This window comes from Ricinus communis, chromosome 1 (genome assembly GCF_019578655.1).
Source record: "Ricinus communis isolate WT05 ecotype wild-type chromosome 1, ASM1957865v1, whole genome shotgun sequence".
In the NCBI taxonomy this organism is placed as follows: domain Eukaryota; kingdom Viridiplantae; phylum Streptophyta; class Magnoliopsida; order Malpighiales; family Euphorbiaceae; genus Ricinus; species Ricinus communis.
This window is the reverse complement of record NC_063256.1, coordinates 2357098-2383391: the sequence shown is the minus strand read 5'-3', so window position 1 is coordinate 2383391 and position 26294 is coordinate 2357098. Positions and strand designations below refer to the sequence as shown.

The 26294-nt window shown below is 32.8% G+C and overlaps 2 protein-coding genes and 1 long non-coding RNA gene across 6 annotated transcripts; 2 read left to right on the top strand and 1 right to left on the bottom strand.

Annotated features, from left to right (window-relative positions):
- Positions 1–234: 234 nt before the first annotated feature.
- Positions 235–9259, bottom strand: LOC8286685 (exocyst complex component SEC10b). Of its 2 annotated transcripts, none has more exons than XM_015729035.3 (25): positions 9099–9259; positions 8625–8711; positions 8279–8533; positions 8125–8199; positions 7753–7854; positions 7617–7667; positions 7432–7537; positions 6732–6851; positions 6395–6486; positions 5439–5607; positions 5279–5355; positions 5066–5164; positions 4889–4979; positions 4563–4648; positions 4306–4479; positions 3400–3453; positions 3198–3326; positions 2979–3071; positions 2749–2895; positions 2495–2592; positions 2124–2208; positions 1874–1932; positions 1553–1651; positions 1380–1463; positions 235–742 (listed from the first exon to the last, which is right to left on the bottom strand). In XM_015729035.3, the coding sequence occupies exons 2-25, from the start codon at positions 8709–8711 to the stop codon at positions 670–672; spliced, it is 2505 nt and encodes an 834-aa protein (XP_015584521.1). In that variant the 5' UTR covers positions 9099–9259; the 3' UTR covers positions 235–669. The 2 variants fall into 2 exon arrangements, with proteins under 2 accessions (XP_015584521.1, XP_048232233.1); XM_048376276.1 differs by lacking the exon at positions 9099–9259 and adding an exon at positions 8893–9030.
- Positions 9260–15908: 6649 nt separating this feature from the next.
- Positions 15909–20434, top strand: LOC8286683. Of its 3 annotated transcripts, XM_015727428.3 has the most exons (11): positions 15909–16215; positions 16383–16599; positions 16684–16951; positions 17268–17369; positions 17503–17585; positions 17662–17778; positions 18096–18198; positions 18278–18914; positions 19109–19308; positions 19685–19807; positions 20191–20434. In XM_015727428.3, the coding sequence occupies exons 1-10, from the start codon at positions 16188–16190 to the stop codon at positions 19799–19801; spliced, it is 1872 nt and encodes a 623-aa protein (XP_015582914.2). In that variant the 5' UTR covers positions 15909–16187; the 3' UTR covers positions 19802–19807; positions 20191–20434. The 3 variants fall into 3 exon arrangements, with proteins under 3 accessions (XP_015582914.2, XP_015582918.2, XP_015582908.2); XM_015727432.3 differs by lacking the exon at positions 20191–20434 and having other exon boundaries at positions 15910–16215; positions 16423–16599; positions 19685–20172; XM_015727422.3 differs by lacking the exon at positions 20191–20434 and having other exon boundaries at positions 15910–16215; positions 19685–20172.
- A 3585-nt stretch (positions 20435–24019) lies between these two features.
- On the top strand, positions 24020–25282 carry LOC112537923. The gene is made up of 3 exons (XR_003081408.2): positions 24020–24248; positions 24326–24434; positions 24826–25282. It is a non-coding gene; the product is annotated as an uncharacterized LOC112537923 (long non-coding RNA).
- Positions 25283–26294: the final 1012 nt, after the last annotated feature.

Sequence of the window (26294 nt, the reverse complement as noted above, 5' to 3'; positions counted from 1 at the left end):
TTTAAACCACAACCCATCTTTCCTTCCAAACTTGGTCTATTTTTCAGAGCAAACGAACCTACAAACGTCTAAGCAAGAGATGAGTGAACAAAAGCAAGTGATGTTTTGTCAATTTTTGTTGTTGATTGCCCTCTTCGGAGAACGAGAACTTCAAATTTTAGATAATAAATAAGAGCACACCCCAATTTATCAATCTTCAAGTATACATCAAATACTCCAGTATGCATCACTCCCTGCAATAAAATCACCCATTTCGTGTCATTCATCCCTAAGTATATCATTTACAAGAATACAGAGGACAACAGATTCTTCCCTGGAATTGTCTAATCAAAACTGCAAACCTAAATTCTAAAAAAGAGCATCAAGAAACAAATCTATCACATCTTGCCATCAATAGCTTGAAATTTACAATAGAAAAATGAAAAAAGAAGAGGTTCAGGAAAAAAAAATCAAACAGAACTTTCTACCCGATTGACTATCCAAGGGAGGCTCCATGCCTTTGAATACAGTTGATCTCGGAACATATCTCTAACATGGTCTAAAAGCTAACAGAACAATTAATCTTGAGCCAGTTCCCACTGTCATAATAGCTGGAAGTAAAATATCCATCTCGGTGCAAGAAAACCAAAGAATATGAGAAGCTACATATGTCAGCATGCCATTTCTTTATCAACTTGTCCACAAAGAGTTAAGCTTGGATGCAAGTTTTGCACTCTTGTAGTCCTCTCTAAGCTGAATAAACCTGAATGGAAGCCAAATCAAAGTTTAATCATTAGAAAAATGCAACTTTGATAGACTGAAAGCACAAAAGAATATCAGATCAGAAAGGAGAACATGAGGGAAACAGGGGGTGGGGATCGTATTTAGACCAATTTCACAAGGAAATCATTATTGACAACATCAAAGTTCAAAAATGTTCTTTTCGTCATGTCGCCTGAAGACAGGTCTTGAGATATTCCTGACACTTTTGTTGAATGGGAAGTATATTTATGATTCTTGCAACATTTAGACGATGTCCAAGCATATTCATGATTCTTGCAACATTTTTCTGACTTCTTGATTCTTTTTCCTTATTCCAAGAAAGTGAAGCAACAATATCAATTTATTTTAATAGGAAGTATATCATGCAGTCTTTTCCAATATATTTGTCAGAAATTTTTCTGAAGGATCACACTCAAAACAGATCAATTTCTAAACATTTTGTCGACAAAACCGTTTAGAGAGCACAGACTAGAAAATTCAAGTGGCCAAGCCGTACTAAGTTTGAGAGTAAAGCTGCAAGTTGTGCACTAAGAAAATTGGAACTAACTGCAATTCTGTAACGACCTCTTCATATTGTGTAACCATATATATAATATATAAATTATCACTGACAATACCTTTGTGCGTCTTTACGGATGCTCGGGGTACCCTCAAACAAAGTGGAGAGGCTTTCAGGAGCTACAATAAATACATTAGCCATTCTGGCGATAAAAGAATTAGGTCAGTAAACGGAGACCTATAAAAAGAGATAAAAGAAATACAGAACTATTTTGAAAATTCTGTAACTTACATGCCCAATAATTCAAATTTTTCATCAACAGAAGGAGCATTAAAACTCCGCACAAATTCTCCATACTCAGTTATGTCACGTTTCAGCCGCAGTCCCCCACTGCAGCGAGAAACAGAATACAGAAGAAAAAATAGATAGTGAATTAATTTCTTGTTCCAAGGAAAAAAAAAAAAGAAGATTAAGAAAAGGATTAACAATAATAATAATAATGATTAAAGTACATGCGGAATATGGTTAAAGAGACGATCACAACCATAGATATATAGATGGGTCCGCAAAGGTACAAGTTTATGGAACAAAACTTTGAAAAATATAAATTACCTGGGGTTAAAAGTGAATTTCTGCCAATGATTAAGTAGCCCTTTATGTAAGCGATTCCCCTAAGATGACAAACATCCACATGTTAAGTTTGGAATGTAAATAAGTATCTTTATTCAAACTGCTAATGGAAACAAAACAAGTCTATTTGCAGATGAGCAATTATGAGTAGCAAGAGTCTGAGAAAGTTGGGTTGCCGATATCCAAGCAATCAGTATACAACGTTCAAAAAGTCTTAGAGAATTTAGCATACCAATTCAGTTAGGAACGCTTGTTTGTTAAGACCTTCTAATGCAGTGAATGCTGTCTCGAGCACACGAGAAAGATATGCCACAACTCTAGACAAGAGAAGAAAAGAAAATGTTTAACTAAGAATTTATATCTTTCTTTGACAATAGAAAATCAAAAGCACATTATGGAAATCAAACATTCTGTTTTTATCAATCAAAACCAGGAATTGTGAGCTTAGCATGGGGCTCTAGTAAACAAACAGAACATTGAAGTGATTGAACCATGGCTAGTCAATAATGGGAAGCCATACATTGATCCATATTTTTCTTATACATGAGGAATCCACTCCATAAGTTCAAAAAAAGAGTCAAATTTTAACTATTTAAATGGTACCTTGTGCAAGCACTTGTTGGTCGATGATCAGGAGCAATTCCATCATCAGGTGACCTATAATCTGTTGCCTTCTGTTCAGCTGATAGCAGTCGCTCTACCTGCCATGAGATTCACAAAGAAAGTATGCAAATGTGGAAAAGTAAGACATTGCAGGCAAAAGGCATTTTTATGCTATCAGAACGCAAACATGATATAAGAACTTGCAGATCTCCACCACAATCTAGACCATAAAAGACGGGAAAATAAGAACCTACCTCAGCCATAACAGTTTCAATACACTGTTGAAGCCCTTTATAAGCAGCACTTTCCGCACTGGACATAGCTGTTGCCATTTCTTCACATGAAGCAGCATGAGCCCCATCCACAGGTAGTAAAAGCCGAGATATAGAATTTGCAAAACACTGCATATAGAAGTCAAACCAAATGAAGTTTCAAAAATTATAGGTTAGTAAAAACTTAACAATGTTAGTGCGATCCAACATACTTGCTGAACTATAGCCACACTACTGCCACACCGTTGTACAGCAACCATGAAAGAACGGAAACTGCTCTCACCAGCAGCAGCAGCAGCTTCTGCCTACGCATCAATATCAATCTCATTTATGTAAACTGTTCTTGGCTAGGCGTACTTCATTGATGAGAACACATCATAACTTAAAATTGCAGATAACATGCTAAAAAAAGCACATGGTCAGGTAATTACAGCAGAAGCAGCTGCAGCAGCCACCCTTCTACTAAGGTTTGTTCCCAGAACAAACCTTTCCCTCAAAGCTGCAGCTTCAGTCAGGCTGTCTCTAGCTCGTTCAAGACCTTCAGTTATATATTGCCCAACCTGCAAAATGGGAAATGCTGAGTACCTGTTGACAAAATATACCAAATCACTGAGATTTACTAAAGCAACTTACTTGGTCTAGCAAGCAAGTGAACACCGGTTTTACATTTGCTGCAAGGATAGTAGGCTGCAAAAGAAAAAGGTTTGAAATGAATGAATAAATAATAATCAAAAGACTTGAAATTTACAGAAAAATTATGATATCAAAGAAAGAGAAATTCATCTTTAAGCTCTTCTTATACTAATTATTTAGCCACTTTTTGTGGTCTCGTTTGGATACAAAACCTAGAATTGTTTTTCTTAGTCAAATTGTCTTTGTATTGCAAGTTTAAATCTTAAAATGCACTCATTTTGCTTTTGGTATTTAGTTCAATTATCACTCAAGCCATCCACCACCTCAACCAGACAGAGGAAATAAATTTCCACCAGAAGAAAGTGAATTAAGACCATAACTACCATGCAAAAGACATTTAACATCACCACAATGGTCAAAGGATCCCTAAAACTCCTACCAACATATCTAAAAGAGCATATGTAGGATTTATTTCCACTTGCAAATCTGAGAAGATAGTCAAGAAAATAGAAGAATTTTGGTTTGATTCATTAAACCAATTTTACATTATGACATTTATACTTCATTTGCAAACACAACTTTACTGAAGAACCTTTAATGTATCATACATTTGCTATTGCAGCTAGCCAATCTCAATTAAAACATTTTGGGATTTCCTAATTTTACCCAACAAAAGAAAAGAGTTACATGCACAAAAGGACCTTACAAATAAGAGAAAAGGATTTCCAGATGCCTCAACAAAAATGAAGCTTTACGATGAAAAAGAAAAGCACCAGTTAACTAATCTTTTCCAAAATTGAAGGAAAGGTGCTCAAAAAAGCATTTTAAGTTAAATACTGACCAATTGCAAATGTATAAGAACTCTCACTAGTGAAATATTATGTTGATTGCAGGAATAAATATTACTTGAGATGAAAATAGAGTGCATCTGGATATTGCTTCTTCATTCCAACGCACAAATTCTGTCACAACAGTAACAGATATCTGTTGATGGGAAGATGCTACAGAAGCTCCTTTTGATCGCCCTATTGTCCCAGTTGACTCAGAGAGCTGCTGACTCTCAGCACGTAATTCTTCCATCTGCAATGCATGAGACAAACTATTGCTTCTAGAGAAAAGTGTCTGCTGTAAATATGATCAACAATAATGTGATCATGGCCAACCTTTGCGCGATATAGCTGTCTAAGAGAGGTTTGTTCATGTTCAGGATAGTCATCCTTGTGAGAAGAAAACAGAGATTCCGTGAGACCTATATCAACAGGAGAAGTTACACTTAAACCAAAATGAAGTGTACAAAAAGCACATTCAGCCAGACAAACTATCAAGTTAGGCTCTAGCAATACTCTCATTCAGCATCAACACTAGGGATGAAAACATATAAAAATAAGAAAGGCATGCAGACTGAGTTGTCTCATAAACGAATAATGCTGTACATAGTTATCATCCTCTAACATTGTAGGGGATCAAGCTAAAGTAAATGATTCATTACCCTCAACATCCAAGTCACCACATCCAACAGCTCGTAGGTCTCTAGCAAGTTCCTGAGTCTTTTCATATGCCACTGCTAACATTCTAAGATACTGAAGTGTCATATCAAATGTAAAATTAAGTCAGAATCTGATGGTTACTTGACACTCAAATTAGTGCAGGAAGAAACTCCACTCACTAATAGAAGTCCGCCTTCTTCCATTGGAGGTAAATTCACAAGAGATGGTTTCACTAACAACTTATCCAAAAGAGCTGTAACTCGCTGCTCCAAAACTCGCTATGTAAAATTAGAAGAATTAGACATTATACTGAAATCACAAGCAAAATTTTGAAATGCTAGCATATTTCAGCAAATAAAACACAGGACAATGGAAACTGCATGCCAGAATACCTGCACTAAAATGGACATGACATCATTAGGAGAAGGAAATACTGCCGTAATTGTGGCTGCCTCTTTACGAACAGTATCTGTGCAACAAAAGAACAAAGAGGTATAAAAAGAGGAGCACTTTGAAGAATTCAATCCTGTGCATTAGTATGATTTCTCAAACCTGTAATTTCTTTGTACAATGAAGATAGCCCACGAGCAACACTGCTGGGACTAGCTTGTGAAACCTGATCGCCAAGAACCAATCTGGTGTCTGCATTCATGACTTCCACATCAATAAACATTGGACGTGTTGCCACGTAATGTTGCATAGCACTCGTGCCCCTGTTGAACTGCAATGAAAAGGTAAACCAATGAGAATAATGAGAAAAAGATCCTTCAATTGATTTACAAGATCACTTTGCATTGATGGCAGAAGAATCCCATTTCAAATTCAAAGAAGAAAAGAAGAAGGCATAATAAATGAACTCCTAGAAAAGGGAAACAAAAGAGATAAGTACATTCTTTTTTTTCCCACACAGACACACCAAAATAGAAGACCGGATCTGTGAGCCCTCTCGCATTATTTTCTGCAACACTGGTAGACTTTTTAGCTTATAATAAGTGTTGCAACATAGGCATAACAAGCACATGAGTCAAACTAACACCAAACTGAATGGCAACTAAAAGGTTAGAAAAACTGAGATCAGCAACCATGAAAGAACGATAACCAGGAAGGCTGACCCTAATGTATCAAGAACAGGTCTGGAAGATGAAGAACAAAGTGGTGGTGATGATGATGATAATGTCAAATGACTCAAGACATGAGGATCTCATAATGAAATTTTGGGCACTGAAATTGATAGCCTGATATGAACACCATCATATGGTCTCTAAACCATAATAGCTTTTTGACCATCAAACAGAACATAAGCATACACAAGTGCTTTCTGTAACTAACAATTAGAAATAACCTACAATATACCCTACACAATCAATAAATTCTCTCATATGCATATTTTATAAGAAACATATAAAAAAAGGTGCTGATAGACCGATAATAAGAGTGAAGTTAGCCAGCCATTTGTTTGGCGTTAATGCCAAATGGATTATGTTAAAACACGTAGAAAAAGTACTTACCCGAGATAAAATTTTAGCACATTCTGCCATGGTAGACAATTCTCTTCTCTGTGATGATGCGTCAAACCGAGCCAACAATCTATTCTCCAGTTCTACATAAAGAGCATTAACAAGGAGAAAAAAAATCATCATTTAAACACTAAAAAGGAAAAAGAGAAAATGCAAACATCTTTGCTCTGTGGCTAGCTGGAGGTTAGATATTAATGATCTAGTATATAGACCACTTTAAACCATAAGGTTTCACTAGTAATGCTAGGCAATCATAAGGCTAATATTTTGGCAACAAATAAGCAGACTACAGCAATCCATTATAATTCGGTACAAAAAGTTAACCTACCATTGCAGTAATCCTGAAGATTAGCAACTGCAACTTCTAATCCTCTGCTGGCAGTTGCATTTCCCATATCTGATGCTACAGACATTCCTTGCCGTCCTATGTCTTCCTCAGCAAAGGAACCTAAGGTCCAACAACAATGGCATGATCATTCATATTGCTGTAAGAAATAGTCAAACAATAGCACAAAAAGGCACCTGCTGTTGAAACAAATTTACTAAATATTATATAGTCATCATGCAAAACATCCTTGTTTCTATATGTTTAGTACTCTTGTATCTACTATATATCAATTTTAAAGATGGATAGTATAAAAAGGGATAATGTCAATCAAAAATGGCAATGAAAATTTCTATAGTAATAGAACTCTGTTCCAGCATTTTATCAAGTAGGATAAATTAAAGTTTCATTTAATCTTCCTTGCCATAGTAGCGTATACCTTCAAATTTATTGCTGTACAGCAACAAGACATAGAAAAAGAAAACGAGGGAGATAACATTGGAGGCAGATTGAAGCTTATATAGAGCTTAGTTAAAACGGATCTCAAAGCAGTTTACATTAGCAGTATGAAACGGATCTCAAAGCAGTTTACATTAGCAGTAAGTTTAGTGCAACAATCCTCCAACTCATTCAAAATGATAAGAAGTTCAGCCAGTGGAGCGTTGCATTTTCAGAGTTCTATGGGGTGGTATAATCATCTTACGTAATTTCTGTGCAATTGTAGCAGCCTCAGCAACACGGCTGTCATCTGAAAACAAAGGCGACAGTTCCATTAAATCGCCCGGACTGCCATTAAACTCCATCAAGTACTGTAGATATTAATTAACAAGGTGTTAGTGCATTCCAAACCAAGGAAACCCTGACAGTGCACAAACTAACTGGCATTACCTTTATGAGCTCTATTGTTTGGCCGGCCGTTTCCCTCTGCGCATCTGCACTCTGAGTATGAGCATAATAGAACTTGTCATGTAACTATAAAATTGAAAGCTGATGCAAATGATCATTTATCATTTACAAACTTTACCTGCAAATGATCTCCAATTTTTGCAGCAGTCTGTCCAACACTTGAAATACGTGAGTCCAACCTTGCAAAGCTATCAAACAGCCCATCTACGCCTTTTTCCAGCTGAGAGAGAAATGCAACATCAGATTCGGAAACACAGGTCTGTTCTCAATTTCTCACATGCATCTATCAGTGGCATTCTATTAACACCACCACAACCCCCAGCATAGGAAAAAAAAAAAAAACTCAGAAAATGAAATAGATATTAACAGTAGGTTTCAAAGATTTTTTTGCCACCTTTCAGGGATTAAATATTACCACTTAGCTTGTCTACCACTTTTTAAATACAGTGCCTAAAATGGTTAAAAGTTAAGCATAAGTCTATTTACTAACCTCAGCAAGTGTTTTGCGGTGCTTAGAATCTTGGACGGAAACATCCTTCCTCAGATTTGAGAGCTTTCCATCAACCTTCACAGAAAAGAAAACCGAATAAAAGAAATTCCAATGACCTTCTAGAGAATCCATATTCATACTTTACAAGCCTAACCTGTTTTCGAAGATCGATCAGCTCTCTACAAGAATCCCTAAACAAGGACAAGAGAGAATCTACTTCTGGAAATAAAGGAGATTGTCCTTGTGAAAATTTTATGGCATCAGAGGGGGCTCTTACATGCCCATTTGCTAACACATCGCTCCCACCAATGTTTCCATGCCCTTCTGCTGAATCTGCTTCTTCTTCTTGGAAAGAGGGAAGCAGTTCATTTACCAAGTTGCCAAATAATGCATCAAAAGAAAACTCGCCCTAGAAATTGAAATTCAGATTTCAAAGTTCGTCCAGTTGCACAAAATAATTAAACTAAATAGTTTAATTCTTTCTGTATCAATTTCTTTACCTTAAAGTCGTCGATATCCAGAATCAGTGGAAGGGAACCAACAGATGCAGATTTTGAAATTTTATCACCATCTTTACTGTCTTTCATCTGATCATATAAATGATGTTACTAAATAATTAATCATAACCATTCTCTGTACATAAGACTTAAACTGGACTATAAATATGATAGAGAGAACTTAATCATTGTTAAAGCAGGAGCACAAAATAAGTGCAAAAGATACAACACAAAAATTTAATTCAAATAAGCTTTATTATCTAAAGCTGACCTTCAATTACAGCTCGACCGGTAACACGATGAATCAATGAATCAATCAAAAGTATCAAACCAAAAATTTACTGTAATGTCCCTAAACTAAAACACAAATTCAGCTAAATAACTCCAAAAAAATTACAAAACCAAATCTGCTAATTGAAATGAAAGATCATGCAATTAGCTCCGATGAGAGAGGGGAAACGGTGAAATAATGGTTACCTCTATTTGTGGTTCGATGAGCAGAAGATAATGACAGAGACGGTACCTAAGAGAGTTTGTGTATTCTGTTTGTTCTTCGCTATGGTTGGGTAGATCGAGCTATGTGAGAAAGAAAGGAAAGGGAGAGAACAGACTGTTCTTCGACGAAAACTACAATGCAAATAAATTATTTTTATGTGTGTAACCGAATTACGGTTTTGGCCTCTATGCACCTGAATAAATGAAGGTGTCAGGTAGGGCAAAATTGGAATATTATAATTGTCTTGTCCGTCAAACTAAAGCTGAACATTCTTTTATCCTTGTTTCTTGGGTGCGTAATTTCTGTTTGTTAACGTATTTTTTTTAAGAGGTCTGTTCGTTAATGTGATTGAACGTCCGGCAGAAATAAATAATAAAAAACTAATAATGCATAAATAAATGAAACAATGATGCCATTTGCAACCTTGTTTGGATAATAAATTTAAAAATTAACTCTGAGAAAGTGATGAATGATGATTAAAAGTTTTTATTCCAGTGACCAGCCTAGAAAAATTTATGAAAAAAGGATACTATTTCTTTTACGTATTTATACTTGATTTGGATTATTTATCTTGAATATAAGGTAATTACAGAGGTTCGTGAGTTTAATAATCTCCATGTTCTTTCAACTTTTATTGACCCAGAAAAAGTCTCTAATAAACACAAATTTACAGTTTTACCTGTTATAAAAAGGGCAGGCCTACTGAACTTATCATTTCTTTTAATTAGTTCCGGAAACTCAACTTCAGCGCAATTAGATCTATGATTTCACAGATTTTATCATATAAACCCCTAAAAAACGGTAGGAATTAAAACAAAAATTTATAAATACCGTTAAGTTAATTACTAAAATATTATGATTTTAAAATATGAAATAATTATATACGTGAATATCAAATTCAATTATGTAAAATCTCTAATTTAAGGCTTTCATATACGTGAATATCAAATTCAATTATAGATTTGGGGCAAAATGCAACGTTTGGAATGAAAGAAGTGGACGGGTTCCTTAATGAAGCCGAGAGTTGTGGAGCACTTGAAATGAAGAATCTTACATGCAAGTGCGGCAATTGTGCGAAGTTAATGACTTCAAGGACTGAGAGGAACCCCGGGCGAAAGCTCTAGGATTGCACTTACAACAATGTGAGGTCTTTGTTTAAATTATTTTCTTCTTTAGTTTTTTTGAGTTGTTGGCCTCTTTGTATAATTTACTGTTAATTCATAGATTCTGATTTATGTATGGTCATTGTGATTATTTTCGCTGGTACGATGAATGGACAAGCGAATGCCAGCTTCTAATGTTGAATGAGGTGAAAGCTATAAATATAGTTATAAAAGAAGAGATTGCCAGCATCAATAAGACAAGCATTTAATTGAAAAGTATTGGTCGAGAGTTGGAAGAATTGAAGGCATATATAGGAAGATTGATGGAAGAGATGAAAGAGCTAAAGGAAGAGGTATTTTGCTTGAGAAAGAAGTTGTATCTACATTATATTGGAAAAATTGGTGCTTTGGGTGTTGGTGCTACATTTGTCTTTTACCCCAATTAGTTTACATGTATGTAAACAGTAATTTTATAGCTTTATGAAGCCTTTTGGACAAGTGAATTATGAGACTGTTGCTATGTATTACTAATGGTGTTTAATGAAAACTGGCTTATAGCTTGATACTTGATTTTTTGCTTGTAAAGCTACTTTGATAAGAAATTTATATACAAAAAATAAGTTACCAAAATGTCTGAAAAGAAGATAAAATAGATTAAGTAAATCATTGAAATAACAAAAAGTAGTTTTGTACATAAGCAGTATATATATTTTTTGAAGCTCCTGACTTAGTATAACTTGTCAAAACAAAACTATACAGAAATACCACATTTAGCCATTAAAAAAAACGAAAAACAAAACCAAGTATTTCCATCACTATTTTTGTCTTTGAGTAATCTTAATGTTGTTTCCTTTGTTTTGATCTACTTTTGGTGTTGGAGCTTGTGTGCTTGAACTTGGATATATAGCTCTTGCACTGCTTGTTCCATACCGAGGAAGGCAAACCAAATATTAGTAAAACAAGTTTTAATAATGATGCAATAATTAAAAGTGAAACACCTACATTTAATAATGCAAATCCTGTGTCAATATCAATGTAGCAGCCCTGACCAATCACCCTTGGCTACTTGTAGTACTGCTTGGCAGTTGGTTGTGAGCTTGCTTTATGCTTTCTATCTCTAGCATTCATTTCATCATCTTACCTTCTTTGTTGTATTGCCTCCCTATTATCTTGTTGATGCTTTTGAAATGCTTCCCTACTAGATTTGTTATAACTCTAAAAGTCCATCAAGTTTGGATTAGCTCTTGATTGCCCTTCACTACCCCTATGAGTATTAATATTTGCCACTTTGTCAAATGATATGTAAAAAGTTGCCTTCTGAGCCACTTCTTGCTTATTCTTCTTTTTGCATTGCTTCTTCTTACTTGCATACTAGTCATCTTTGAGATCTTATGCAGCTTTCTTCCTCTTATCTTGTTGTGATAATTGACTCCCTTGTTGGTTTTGGCTGGTCCTAGGTGTGCTTAGGAGCTTGTTGTTTTCTTGATGATGTGCTCTAGGTTGACAACATAACTCAATAACTTCTAGTTTAATTACACTAACAATGCAGAATAACATAAGTAAAACTAAAATAATTACCTTTGGGGCTGCTGGCATATTTGGACAACCTTTTCTATTATGGCCCTTATTATTACATAACCCACAGCTCATGACATGAGATTTTCTTGATAACTTCCTAACTTTTTTTGGTTCCTCTTTGTTCTTTCTCCTTACTTTCTTAGGTATGTCTAGCATTTTCCTTGCTGATGCTGGCTCAAGTACAGGCAATCCAGTCTCTGACCATATTATTTTACCTTTCATTGGTTGCAAAGAATACTGATATGACTTTAAGTATACCAATGAGATACATACTTTTTAAGATCCTACTCAATGTTGTACACTGCAAATATTGCATGTAGGCAAGGTATCCCTATTAAGTCAAATTTCTTGCAAGTACAACTCCTATTCTGTAAGCTAATTGTATATTTGTTAGCATGATTATAAATGTTAGTTACTTCAAAACTCTCATCTCCATTCCATTTGATGAACCACTTGTAAGAAAGTTCCTTGTTCTTTTCTAGCTTCTCTAGTAATCTTGGAGAGATGTCTGATATCCAACTATCTGCAAACTTTCTTTTCTCAATTATTCTCTTCATTATTTAGACTCTTATGTTGTCAATCATTGTAATAATAGACTGGCATTTAGTTTTAAGTATATATCCATTAAATGTCTCTGATAGGTTGTTATCAACCACATCACATTTAATAGTGGTACTAAAAAAGTTCTTACACCAAGCATGCATTGGCTTTTTAAGCATGTCTTCAACTATACCCACTCCAAGCTTCTCAAGTGCTTCAATGTTTGCATTGAGTTGTTGTTCAAATACGGACTTAGCACAAGCCTAAAAAGCCAACATTTTCTCTTCTCTCCTCCATTTCTTGGACCAATTAGAGAAGATATGCCTTGCACACATTCGATGTTCAATGTTTGGTAGTAGCTCTTGAATTGCATTATCCAATCCCTATAAATTAAACAGAATACAATTCATTTTTACAGCTTATTATAAAATAAAAAGGGAAAAAATCATAAAAATGTAATTACCTTTTGCATGTCATTGATAAGTGTGTAACCCTTTCCATCACCTAATGGCAGATCATATTTGAGGTACCTCAGGAACCATGATCATGTATTCTTGTTTTCAATATTAACTACACCAATGCCAGAGGGCACATCTAGTTATTGTCATCTCTACCTACAGCAACCAGAACCATACCCTTAATAAGCTCCTTCATAAAACATTCATCCAACCCTGAAATTGGCCTGCATCCAGCTAACCAACCCTTTTTTAGGGCATCAAAACAAACATAAAACTTCTCAAACCATCTACTGTCTCCTTTTTTAATGTTATTGAGTTATAAGACACATGTAGTTTCTGGATTACTATATGTGATCTCATTTATAAAATTTAGTAGCCTTGTATATTTCTCTTTGTAACACCACATTAAGTCTTCAAGTATCTTCTTCTTGACAACTCTATAAACTGTAATGCTCACTTTAAGTTTGTAGTCAGTTCTGCAAATCTGTTTCAAGTCCCTTAGTCTCATTCCTGATTGAGATATTATCCTATCTTTCAATAATTTTGCTAGAAATTTACTGGTTGCCATCTTATTTTTTTTCAACACTTTTGCAACAGTGATGCGGGTAGTAGGATTTCACTCTTAAGTTGTTATTCTTAATTTCCTTTGAGATATACAATGTCCAAGTACATTTTGGCTTACACTTGGCTATAACTTAGTCTTTCTCATTCTTTTTAAGCCACACACCTAGACCTTTTATAATTGAATATCTTACAACTGCATCCCTAACTTGCTGAATCCCCACATTCTTCATCTAAATCTGTATAAAAACTACTATAATCACTACTATCAAAGTATTTAGAATTATTTTCTTCACTTTCAAATGATGTCCCCCTATCTCGTCCTTCTCAACTTCAGACAGATTCTCTTTACCAATTTCTTTTTTTTTAGCTAAAATTCTTCATATTGGTTACTCATCTCAGTTCATACTCCCTCACCTTCCTCCTAGCTTCAATGAGTTCCTTATCCTCATCATCTGTAAGTACCCTAACAGGTATGGCAATATCATCATGCAAGTTATCTCTTTCATGCCTAAACCCTTTATCAGCCACTCCTGAATTGACCTTACCCTTACCCTTTCCACTTTCATCATACAAACCTAAACTAACTTTAGCTTTACCCTTTCCACTTTCATTATACAAACCTGAACTAACTTTAGCCTCATCCTTTCCACCTTTCTATCCTTTTTTCATAGGCAGTTTACTTGGTCTTTGGTTCTTGTAATGCAAACCAAATCTTGATGTATTTTCATGAATACTAGATTGGGATGTTCTCTCAATATTTAACCTACCAATATTCCAACAACACTAACAAAAGATTGATCACTTAGCCCACTTTGATTTCCAGTGTTGTTGTTTACATGATCAATATAGATATACAAGTCAAACCCTTTTGCTAAATTTTGTAGTAACTCCACATCACCCTTGTCATCATGAATTAGTGAAAACTCATCACTCAAATCACGCTTATAGTATATCCCAGCAACTGCATTATACTCTAAGTCTTTAACATAAGACATTAAGTTGGGATATGATATGGTGTCAATATCAAAACTTTCTTCAACACATTTTACTATACCTCCAATATAACTACAATATCTATTATGTTTGTTCCTAAGGAAACGACATTTATGGTGAAATAATAACCTTATAGCTACCTCACCCATCCTGTAATGCAAACAACCAATATAATATATCAACAATACAACACCTAAACTTATTCAAACAAAACATTTTAGTAACAATGTGACAAAATCAATTAAATTTATATTGCATAACACATGTTAATATGTTATTTTTATGAAAAGGAATGCAACCTAACTATAACAAACGACAAATATTTGCATACTTCAAGATTTATTCTTTTTACACAATAACAACTCTACATTAAGCAAGAAATTAGTAATAAACCCATAAACACACTCATTTTGGGATCACTTCCATTAAATATTACTAACAACAAAAAAACTAACCTTTTGTGGCTTCAATAACCGATACTTAGGACTAGAATGTGAAATAAACCTTAATACTTCGTCTTAAGCTTCAAAACACCTATTAAGCTTCAAAACATCGTTGAACCATACACTCACTTTCACAAAGCTACTATAATATCGAAGAACAATAAAGCAGACTTTTGCTCTAGAATTATCTCCAAATAAAAAATAAAATAATAAAACGGGTCGTTTTGTATGTAATTAAACAAAAGGGAATCGTTTTGATTATTCGTTTTCAATTACGTTTTTCAATTTATGAAATATTACTAAAATATTAAAATTCTATATTAGAAACTATTTGAATAATATTGGAATGCGCTTTTCACAAAGAGTTTTAAACAGGCGCTTAACACCCATCTGTGAGGGGGTTTACATGATATAATCCGTGAAGTTCACAGACCCAATTGCACTGTAGTTGAGTTTATGGGGCTAATTATAAAAATATGATAAATTTAGGAGGCAATAATGCATTCTGCCAAAAAAAGTTGCTGACAACTCACAAAATAGCATTTTGTCCGCTTATAAACTTGGTTTGAGAATATTAGAAAGAGCAAGCCATATAGTTATCAAAGACAAAATTGATGCTATCATCAACAAAAAACGAAAAAATATTTTGATAAAAGTAAGAAAAGTAATTTTTAATTATCACCCAAAGGGCCCACATCCCGCCTTTAAAACTAATTAATATTTAAATAGAAACATTGTAAACTATAGAGTTAAAACGAGTAATTTTTAATATTCAAGATGTCTATTAATAATTATGGTATATAAATAATTTATTTATACTTTAATATTACATTAATTAATATATTAGTTTTTATATAATTAATTTTAATTTTTAAAAATATCAAAATTATACTATTAAATAATTACTTTTGTTAGTTTTATTAAAATATTAATCAATAGATTTAACAGACGTACCCAATGTTTGTATATTGTAGGTTTCGACATTAACAAAATTATAAGAAAAGCAAATGAAGATTGCCTTCCGTACTTCACACGGAAAATAATTCACCCCTCTCCGCCTTTGTCCTGATGCTTTGAGTGGAATATAAATGTCAAAATGGACTACGAGCTAGATAATCAGAACTAGATAACTGACTACACGCATACGAAACGGGCTTTTCTCCAGGGCTCATCAGGCCATTCGCATGTTTTTTCAGTTTTTTAATTAAAAATCAACAAAACCACAAGCATTTTACAAGGTAAGACCAATCAAATCCCTTTCAAATATAGTCGCGCTATTCATAACCACCGCAAGAGACGACGTGACCCCGCCGCTCTCCATCAATTGACCAAATGTGGATGCATGATAGCCAATTCATGATTTCAGATCATTGGTACCGGCCATCTTGGCTATGGTTATGGAAATTACGGTTTTAAGGGGTAAGGAAATTTTTTTTTTTTTTTTTTTTGGTCAAGAAAAGGTTTGTATCATGTGAAATGCACGTGGGAACTAAACACGTGGCGCGGTGGAGTAATTTTGGAGGTTTTCGCTTTTTTTTTTTTTCTTGTTTCTTTCCCTCTTATTCCCGCTCTAACAATATTTTCAGTTTCAAATCGCGCTCCATTTTCTCTATGTTCAAAACGCAGAGACTGGGACACCATAACGACAGGCCACAAACAAGAAGCGGAGAAACATCAAAACATGGTCATTAATGCAAATTCTTTTGCAAAGACCATATGCTCTATATGCTACGATGATCTCAAGCCAATCGTCGAAGATCTCCAAGCCATCTCAATCTGCGGTCACGTCTTCCATGAACTCTGGTACTTCCGCATATTATTATTTTCACATCTTTTTGTTAGCTTCTGTTTCAAGATATTTATACTGATTAGTTTTTGAAATCCTAGCCTGCAGCAATGGTTCGAGTACTGCTCAAATTCAAAGAAGTGCAGTTGTCCTGTGTGCAAGCAGAGCTGCACTGGAAGCAACGTGGCCCGGCTTTATTTTCAATCATTAGGAGATCAAAACGAATCGGTCTTGTCTCAGAAGGTGATTGAATGCAAAGAGGATCCTGAGCTGTTGCGTGGAGAAGTTAAGAGGTTGGAGGTGAAAGTGACCGGTCTCACTTCAAATTTGGAGCGTCAAGACAAGGAAATTAATCAGCTCAATGAGGAGGTAAGTTCGTTTATTTATTGCTTTTGCTATACTCGGTTGACGTGGAAGATAATACTTTAATAGTTCAATTGTAATTTTAGGTTATTGATGTTTGCTATGTGGAGAGCACGCAAAACAACTAACATAATAGTTTTCTGTTTTGTGATTACTATGAATTCTTTAACCGAATAGCTTCAATATTTTAATCAATAACTGATAGAGCTACAGAAGATAAGTCATCTATTAGGAGTGCAACTAATTCTTTATCTACAGAACGGATGGTGTATATCAATCAACTTGTGGTTATCAGACCTTTTTTCTTTTCTTTTCTTGTCAGTTGGATCTTAGCAAGGGCCAGTTAAAGAAAGAAGTCGCATTGAAGAATGATGTGATGGGACAAAAATCTGCAATTCAGCAGTTGCTTCTTCTGAAATCTGAGGTGTATTGTTGTTTTTATAGTCGTCTGGATACTAGTTTTTCTGTTCTTTTTCCTTTTTTTCGCCATTTGCATTTTTTGTAGCATGCATTGATTTGTAGAAACTTACAGTGAAATTCGGTCCACTGAATTGTAGGAGCTTGATAATGTGAAGTTGGAGTGCTTAAAGCTGCAAGACAGGAACATGGCCTTAGCCAAAGAGCTTGCAGCATTGAAACTGTAAGTGAAGTGTTTGCTTCATCAGATTCTTTTTGTGAATTATAGCTGCTGATATAGTCATACGGTACATAACCAGGGTTTCAAATTTGAACCTGGAGGAAGATGAAATTTTAAAGTTTGCATCTTTTGGGAATGAAGCCAGTAACACAGATACCATAGATGTCTTAAGGAAGTCATTGGTTGTTCGAAATAAGTAAGTTTCCTATCTTTCCAATTATATAAAAATTAAGTGGAAGTAGGAATTCGTTCATTCTTTGGACTTCAAATAAATTTATCAATGTGTTACTATTTGCGAAGATGAGGATTCTTTAGATTTGATCATTTTGAATTGAAAGCTGATAGTAGGAAATTCAGTTTTGCTTGTAGCTATGTGGGATAAATTTTGATGCTTCCACTGAAATTTTGCAAAATTATCCTTGGATTCTTTCATTGATTCAGCTACTTTTATGTTTATTAAATTATTGGTTTATATTTTGATATAAATCATAATTGCACAAATCATTTTATTAGGAGTTACAAAGAATTGATGTCCAAGTGCAATCAACTTGGAAGGGGAGAGGCACGTTATTGTAAAAAGCTTGAGAAGGCAAAAGAAAAGATAAGCAAACTGAAGGTAAATGTCCAAGAACTTTGTTTAAGAACCTCTAGGTCAAACTCATCTGGAGAATTTATTATTTTGTTGATATCATCAGACAAGGATCCAAGAATTTGAGATGACTGTTGAAGTAAAAGACAATGAAGCTTTGAAGGCCTTAAAAGCCTCTAAGAAGGTTCATTGCAAAGAGGTTACTCTGAATGGTGCTAATGATAACTCGAGTGCTTTACTCTCCAGCCTTTTTGCCTCAGAAAATAAGAAGGAAAAACATTTTAAATCTGCATCCATATCAGATCAAACTGGAAACTTTAACAGTGATCAAGGAAATCTTAATATCATTAGTGGTATTCTTGCTGATTCCATCAAAGAATGTGCTAGTATTATGGCTCTTAATAAGGAGATAGGTACTTCAACTGTAATGGAAGAGGCTCCTTTCGAACATCCTTCAGTGCATGTATTGTCAGATACTGATTTAGAACATCCACTTAGTGGAGATGTGAAGTCTATCCTTGCAAAATCAGAAATACTTTCTGACATTAACAGCAAAGCTAAAGTGAATGGAACAGCTAACCCAGGTGGGAAATTGTATACAAGACCTTGCACTGGTACTGATAAAGGCAATATGTCGGCTGCTTCTACTGAAGATGAAGTCATGTTGGTTAATGATGTCAGATATGTTCGGCCTATGCTCAACATAAGAAAAGAATCCCCATCTGTTTCAGTTTCCAAACCAGGTATTTTTACCAATGGTACAGTTTGAGTTTGACTTAATTGGTTTCCAGTAGTGTGTATTAACCTTGCTTTTGTTAACTCATATTATCTCATCAGGCACTTATTTTGCCGTCCTAATGTGTTTTCTTTTTCTAAAGGATACTTGCTCAGAATATACCATCATAATTTAACTTTGTTGTAATTTGAATACCGGCAGGGGATATATGCTTTTCCAGTGGATTGCTGGGTCCTGATGGAACAAACCGGTATTTGGGGAAATGGTGCAAGCGCAGTCGAAATAAGGAACCATCAGCCTTGCATAGTGCAAGTACAAGTAGTGGTGATTTAATTGCAGTTGGATCTGATGGGAGAGGTGGTAGAATCAAAGTTTTGAGGTCCCTGAATGAATCCCCATTGGTGGGTCTGCACTATCATTTCTCCATCCCACTCCTTTGCTTTTAAAGCACGTTCTGTTTCCAAGTTGCAGCCTTTTTTTATAGTTGCATTAGTTGCTATTCCTAATAGATTGTTTGCATTAGTTTTTGGCTGATATTCAGAATTGATTTAATCTGGCAGTCAATTTATCTTGAGCATAGTTCTTTCTTATTTATAATCTTTTATATAGCGCATCAGAGAATTCTCAGATTGTTAAAAAGAGACAACTATGACCATCATTGCTTGCGTGTGGCTCTATTGCGAGTATTTTTATGTTTGGCATCTTATCTTTAATTTGCATAGCAAGTGTCCACAATTATTAGGCTAATTGCACGAATATATTGTGACTTCTTTGCAGGATGCTAAGGAGAGTTCTGTGGCTGCAAAGAGATGCAAATATGGAGCCAAAGCAAGCAATTTGCAGTCTCAAGGTTGTTTGCAAATAGAACACTTCTTTGGGAGGGCCACACAGTAATCAAAGGTGTGTATGTCTCAGTTGTAGTTTCTTGTGGCTGAGAAGAAAAGAATGCATCCCAGTCATGTTTGTATATTTGGAAGAAATACTAAAAGAAGTCAAGGGCCTTCTTCTCTTGCTCAATTTTCCTACCTCCTGGCCTTTCATAATTTTTGTTTTGGTAACGAAAAGGGCAAGAGCTCCTGAACTTCCATAATTTAATTAAGCAGCAAAGGGGTTGATGCGCTCTGCACTTTAACCCCTCTGCCATTGCCATTTCAAAACGTTATTCAACATTATTAGGATCGCGTTGCTCAGCTTTTTGAAGAAAGAGCTTTTGTACTGTTTTGATGTATATAGTATTTGTTACTTTATGAATCTTATTTTGTTTATTCTTGTGATTATCTAAGATGGCTAATGGTCCAACTGGGAAAATGGAACTTTCAGAAATCTTAGTCCTGCGGCCCTGATGTGGTTCTGCCTGTTTCAGATAATAATGGAGCACCTAATATTCACATATGTAACTTATGCTCACCTAGCGTTGTGCAGGGCGCAGCCAGGTGAAAAGTATAAACATATGAGAAAATCATGAGAACATTCACCGTCCGTTTCTTTATGTTGGTTAATAAATCACTATCAATTTGCTCGTGCTTAGTTATTTTATTTATTTTATGTTTGTATTATATTTTATTTTATTACCATAAAAATAATTTATTTATTTTTATAAACTATATTTAATTACATTTATATTAGTCTGATATAAAAATTGATTTTTATTATAATTTAAGCTTATAATATGGAAAACCTATCATATTTTTATAAATTTAAACATTCTTTCTATTTATTCTATTGGACCAATAAATTCTCTAACATGTCTTTATGATCCAAACTATTAGAATCCTCATCGTATTGTTATTATTATTTTTTATTTATATATGTGGATGTGCACAATTTTATCATAAAGATAATAAAATTTTCTTATTGTTGTGTAGTAGCTACAATGAGTATATATATATATATCATGTTGATGATAATTTATGCTACATTCAAAAGCAATATTTAAGATCATTAAAGTTAATATTCACATAAGTATACATCAGAGTTATTTGTCATTTTGTTATTGGAGAAGTATACAATAATAATAACAATAGAAAAAAAGGGTATGTTTTGCCCAAATCCAAATAGCAAATAGAAGCACAGATGTCGGACCCTTGGTTTCTGAATGTTCTTTAGGAGTTGTTGGGGCTTCATTGGTTTCAGCAAGCGGATTTTGGTTGATTTCCCGGTGTCTGGATTTATTAGATTTAAATAAAATTGGTTGAGTAAAATGTTGAATTTTCCTGTTTCTCATTAGGAGAAAAGATATGAAGATATATAAATATTTGTGGCAGGGGGAAAACAACGAGTCTGTTACTGCAATGCCAAACAAATAAAAATAAAGGAAAAAAAAAAACTAATGGTCCTTAAGAAAAAGGAACATAGACTGGAAAATTAGAAGATAGTGACGAATAATTGTTTGCTTAGAAAAGGATTGAGACGAAGAAGATCATGCAGACATGGTAAAACAAAGAAATAAATATATATCCTATTCGTGTCATTCTTATTGTTTCAAATGCAGGCCGCCTAGTGGCTTTAGGTTTTACAAAAGAAAACGTGCCATTGAATGTGCAGAAAGCAGAATCGAGGAAACTGCCTCAGAATTTTGATGGTATTTTCTTGAAAGCTGGAGGAAAACATGAAAGGGACCTTTGGAGAAGAGATAGCAGAGTACTTTGGAGATTAGGGATACAATTATAAACACATTTGCCTTACCCATCATTTTCTCCTTTCAAAAGCCATGCATATATATCGTATCCCTTTTCACCATGTTTCACACAATATCCCCTTTCACCATTTTCTGTTTCACTCACTTGGTTTTTTCTTTTTAACCCTTCTGAATGTGCAATTCTGACTGTCAAACCCACTACTTCACCTAAGTTTTCACTTTTTCTTTTTCTCTGAAATGTGTGGTCAATTTTTTCCTTTAAATGGATTGTACTGCTCACATGATTTTTAGCATACTCCCTACGACTCTGTCACCGTCATCAGACTAAATCTTGGCTTGTTTTTTCCTTTTATAGAAAATTATGAGGAATATCATTTATGTTAATTTGATCTTAAAACGATCTTGACTGTTCAAATTCATTATATTTTTGTTTACTAAGAATTATCTCAAAAAAATCAAATTCAATATATCTTTTCTTACTTAAATATAAAGTATAAAATTAATTTAATTATTTATATCTATTAAGTTTCATTCTCTATATGTTTTTTAATTATTACGTAATAAGTATATATATGTATATATATATATAATCAGAGATATGAAAAAGTTTGGACATGTATTATTAGTTTGACACATAATTTTTTTTTTAGATATGTAAATTTATTTTCACACATAAAGTTCAAATTAATGTATATTTTTAATTTTTTATTAATTTATTAATTAGCAAATTACTTTTCTAATTAAATAATTATTCTAATTCTATCAAATAATATTTTTAATAATATTTAAAATATTATATTAACTAATAAATTAGTTTCTAATATTATAAAAAATAATATTATTAAATTTATATTATTATTTATAATCAAAATAATGATGACATTCGTGCAATACATCGGTATACAAATAATTTTATAGATTAATATTTCTTTTACTAGTCAAAAGTCTAACATGTGTCTAACTTATTTTATTGAAAAACAAACTTACAGCGCGTAGATAGATAATTTTTAAAAATAATATATTTTTACATTCCTAAAATTAATTTATAAATATATAAAAATATTTTAAAAACTCAGATATTATTAATTATATCATTTATAAAATTTATTATTCAGTTTATTAGTTGATCTTTATACATATATTTTTAAGAAAAATAACAAAGAAATGTAATTCCAAATTTTTGTAAAAAAAGGATATTCATAATCAATAGTAATACATTATAAATCTTCATGCATATTATTCTAAATTTTCTTTTATAAAAGTTAATGAAAAGAGTGGAAAACTAGCTAAAACCAATAATACTTATAAAAAGGTAAGATAGTCTTTTACTATTTATATAAAAATATTAATTAGGCTATTACTTATTGTAAAAATATTACTTTTAAAAATAAATAGCATAAAGAAACATTTAGATGCAATGTATATACATTTTAGGGTCTTTGTGCACTTGATGTTCTTAATTTTCTTTTTTCTTGGAAAGCCACTTTATAAGTTCATTCGCAAATTGTTCTGAATCTAATTGTAAGATGTCAGATCACTTTTTCATATGATATATTTGGCATAATGCAAAGCCTGGATTCGATTCTCAAAGAATTATCAATCAAAGAGGATGATTATGTCTAGAAACAGGTTGACGGCATAAATTAAAGGCAGTTTCTTTATATTATAGTAGACGCGATCAAAATTTAAAATTTAAATGCTTTCCATTTATTTATAATTACTTTTTTTTTGTTTTTGTTTTATATTATGTTATTTTCAGTAATTCAATTACTTTTAGTTTTTGGTGAATTTGATCAACAGATGTGTAAATTAGTCAATATGAAAGAGATGTGGGGTCTTTAATCCAATAGCACTCTGATGGTAAGTAAGTTTCAAATAAGATAGAATAATAAATTAATCGAAGTGAGGAATCCAAATTGTAATTTACTTAGCCTTCAAGAATAGCAAATCATCCTTTACATATCCCCAAAGATATGAACAATCTAAGTAGTGATAGATTAATGGTTATTTTAATAAAAGTAAGATCTTTTATTGTATAGGAGATAATAATAGAAAGAACCCAACATGATTTTTTTTTTTTTGTTTTAAAAAAAAGAAAAGAAAAAAGAGGAGGTTTTGAATATAAGCATTGTTTGTATGATGCCTAAGGAATAATTCAAAAGGCAAAGAGAAAGTTGAGAAGATGGCAGTGAATGAAGTAAAGAGAAATGTCACAGAATCAAAGATGGCTATCAGGTAAACAAAGCAAAGTGGATTTTACTTCATTAAAGAATCAAAGTCGCTTCCTGTCTAAGACGACATAATTTTAATTTTTAGTGCAAAATATACCAGGCATATGCAGAATTAATGATGTGTGAAAGCTTAAAAAGCTTTTGACATTGGTCACCAATGGTGGCTTATTATTCTTTAATATAATTAAATTAACAAATTCGTACAATAAGGTGATAATGTAAAGAGCAGTGGAGAATGGCATGGTATCAGAACAATTAGAATCTCCACTCAATTCAAATTCCAACCTAACCTATCTTAATCACCTGGGAGCTGTATTCATCTGGTAGCAGAGAAGTATCCTATTTGCATTTCTTCTTCAAGTGCAAACAATTGCGTAATCAATCTGCTGAAATTCCAAAGGTTGAAGTTACTAGAATATCAGTGCTAAAACAATAAGGAAACTTTGATGCACTTGCATAACGCTATTGCTAGGTAATTTCTGTAAACCAAATAATAAGTTGATTTTCTTATACAAACTTGGAAAGTTTTGTTTGAAAATCTCCTTTCAGGTTTTGGTTGAAATCACTAGAATATCAGATGGAGGGTTCAGATATAACATCCACAAACTTGCCCTTCAACATTCCTTAACAAATATTCCATTACTGGAAATTCACACAGGTGATACATTTAGCAGTACACACAATTTAACCCAATAACTTCTTACCAACTTATTTCTGATATTACTTGATAGGCCAAAATACATATTTCAATACCTAAATTTTAATCATTTAAGTATATTAGCACTTTAATTTTTTATGTAAGACTTCTGCTAATCAAATTGATTCTATCAGTAACGCTACTTGCTTGGTAAGCATATTAAAATCCTTAACTTGAAACAACATTAATCATAGTAGACAAAGGTAAGTTGGAATTAATTAATTAATTGCATACAGAAATAAATTAACGAACACATCTTGTGCTTTAATCAGTAGTTTCTGAAGAACAAGAAAGCAACGTGGGTAGAGAAAACTTTAAGATATGTTGATTCATCTGTTCTTACTGCATGCAGAAGTATAATTGCTTCAGCGACAGGTGATAGCGAATAGACTATGAGCACTCGTCTTGTTTAGGGCAAATTTCCAAGATATAGTTCTTCAGAGTGCGAAGCCTTGATTCTCTCCATCTCATTACTTGTTAGTGATGCGGTAATTATGTTTGATAAAAGTCCCATGAATGGTTAAAGTGAGCTTTGTGTGGGATGCAGTGCAGCAATTTGGCGGTTGCCACTAGTGGGTGATTGAATTCACGATGGAGAAAGAGTTGCTTGCTCGATGTTTTTCATTAATTTGAGGTATTCTCGATGACGGTGATCGAAGAAAGAAGAAAAGAAAAACATTTTCTTGAGGATAAATGTGTGGGCGATTAAATTTTTAGATAAAATTTATTTTTGTATTTAAATTAAATAAAATATTAATATGCAATATTTTTATTAAATATTATATGTGTATTAATTTATTATTATGTACTACAAAGAGCAATTTATATTATATTTAATTTAATTTATAAACAAGGACGAGCTTGCTTTTTTTTTAAAAAAAAATCTTTGGTCACTGTGGAAATATAAATTACATATTTTTTATAATCTCATATTTAATTATGTTCATATTTAATTTAAATTACTTTTGAACATAATTAAATATGTTTTCAATATTAAATGGTATACGAAAAATTAGAGACTGACTAATATCTTTTGTAGTCTAAATAGTATTTAATTATATAAAATATTACATTATAAGAATTATTTTTTGCTTTCTAAAATTTAAGATACAAAATTACTAATTAGATTTTTGTATTCAAATTTAGAAAGTAAATATTTTTTAATTAATAACATAATTAAATTATTTAGTTTTTCTTGTGATATGGTTGAGCATAAATAATGTTTATTATCTAACTTTAATATTTGAAGCTATCACGAAGAAAATGGTTAATAGTATTTTTATAAGCTATCAATGTATTTAGAAAGAATTTAGCTTTTTCTATAAAATTTAATATCTTAGCTAATATTTTTCATTTTTTGTTTATAATTATTTTATAGTATTTAATATTAAAAATAAATATAAACAGTCAAAAAAAAAAAAAACATGTAATGCTATATAAAGTTTTCCAAATTCAAACAACTTGCCTCAAATGTCATCACCAAATAATTTTAACAAGTTACTAAATATATATTAATACTAATTATTATTTCATAAACTAAAATTACTTATTACATATATATATATATTAAAAAATTATAATCCTTAATTTTTTGAGACCCTAGGAATAGGCGTTAGCAGTCTATAAAAATGCCTTTCTTACATTTATATTCTACAAATTTTCTGTTTAATTTAAATTCAAATATAAGTTTATATTAATATATAATATTTGGTGAAGTTTAGAGCGTTTAGTTACAGTTATTTTTCAAATTCTTTATGTGTTTATTTAAACAAAATTTATAAAATTTAAACTCAAATATTTTAAAAAGTAATTCTTATATAA

Coding starts and splice junctions, on each gene's coding strand:
- LOC8286685 (XM_015729035.3), bottom strand. CDS start 8,711: ATGAAAGACAGTAAAGATGGTGATAAAATTTCAAAATCTGCATCTGTT. Junction 5,356..5,438: donor ATTGTACAAAGAAATTACAG/GTTTGAGAAATC, acceptor TTTGTTGCACAG/ATACTGTTCGTAAAGAGGCA. Junction 3,327..3,399: donor TCACTTGCTTGCTAGACCAA/GTAAGTTGCTTT, acceptor CCCATTTTGCAG/GTTGGGCAATATATAACTGA.
- LOC8286683 (XM_015727428.3), top strand. CDS start 16,188: ATGGTTATGGAAATTACGGTTTTAAGGG. Junction 16,600..16,683: donor CACGTCTTCCATGAACTCTG/GTACTTCCGCAT, acceptor TTGAAATCCTAG/CCTGCAGCAATGGTTCGAGT. Junction 18,199..18,277: donor AAAAGATAAGCAAACTGAAG/GTAAATGTCCAA, acceptor TGATATCATCAG/ACAAGGATCCAAGAATTTGA.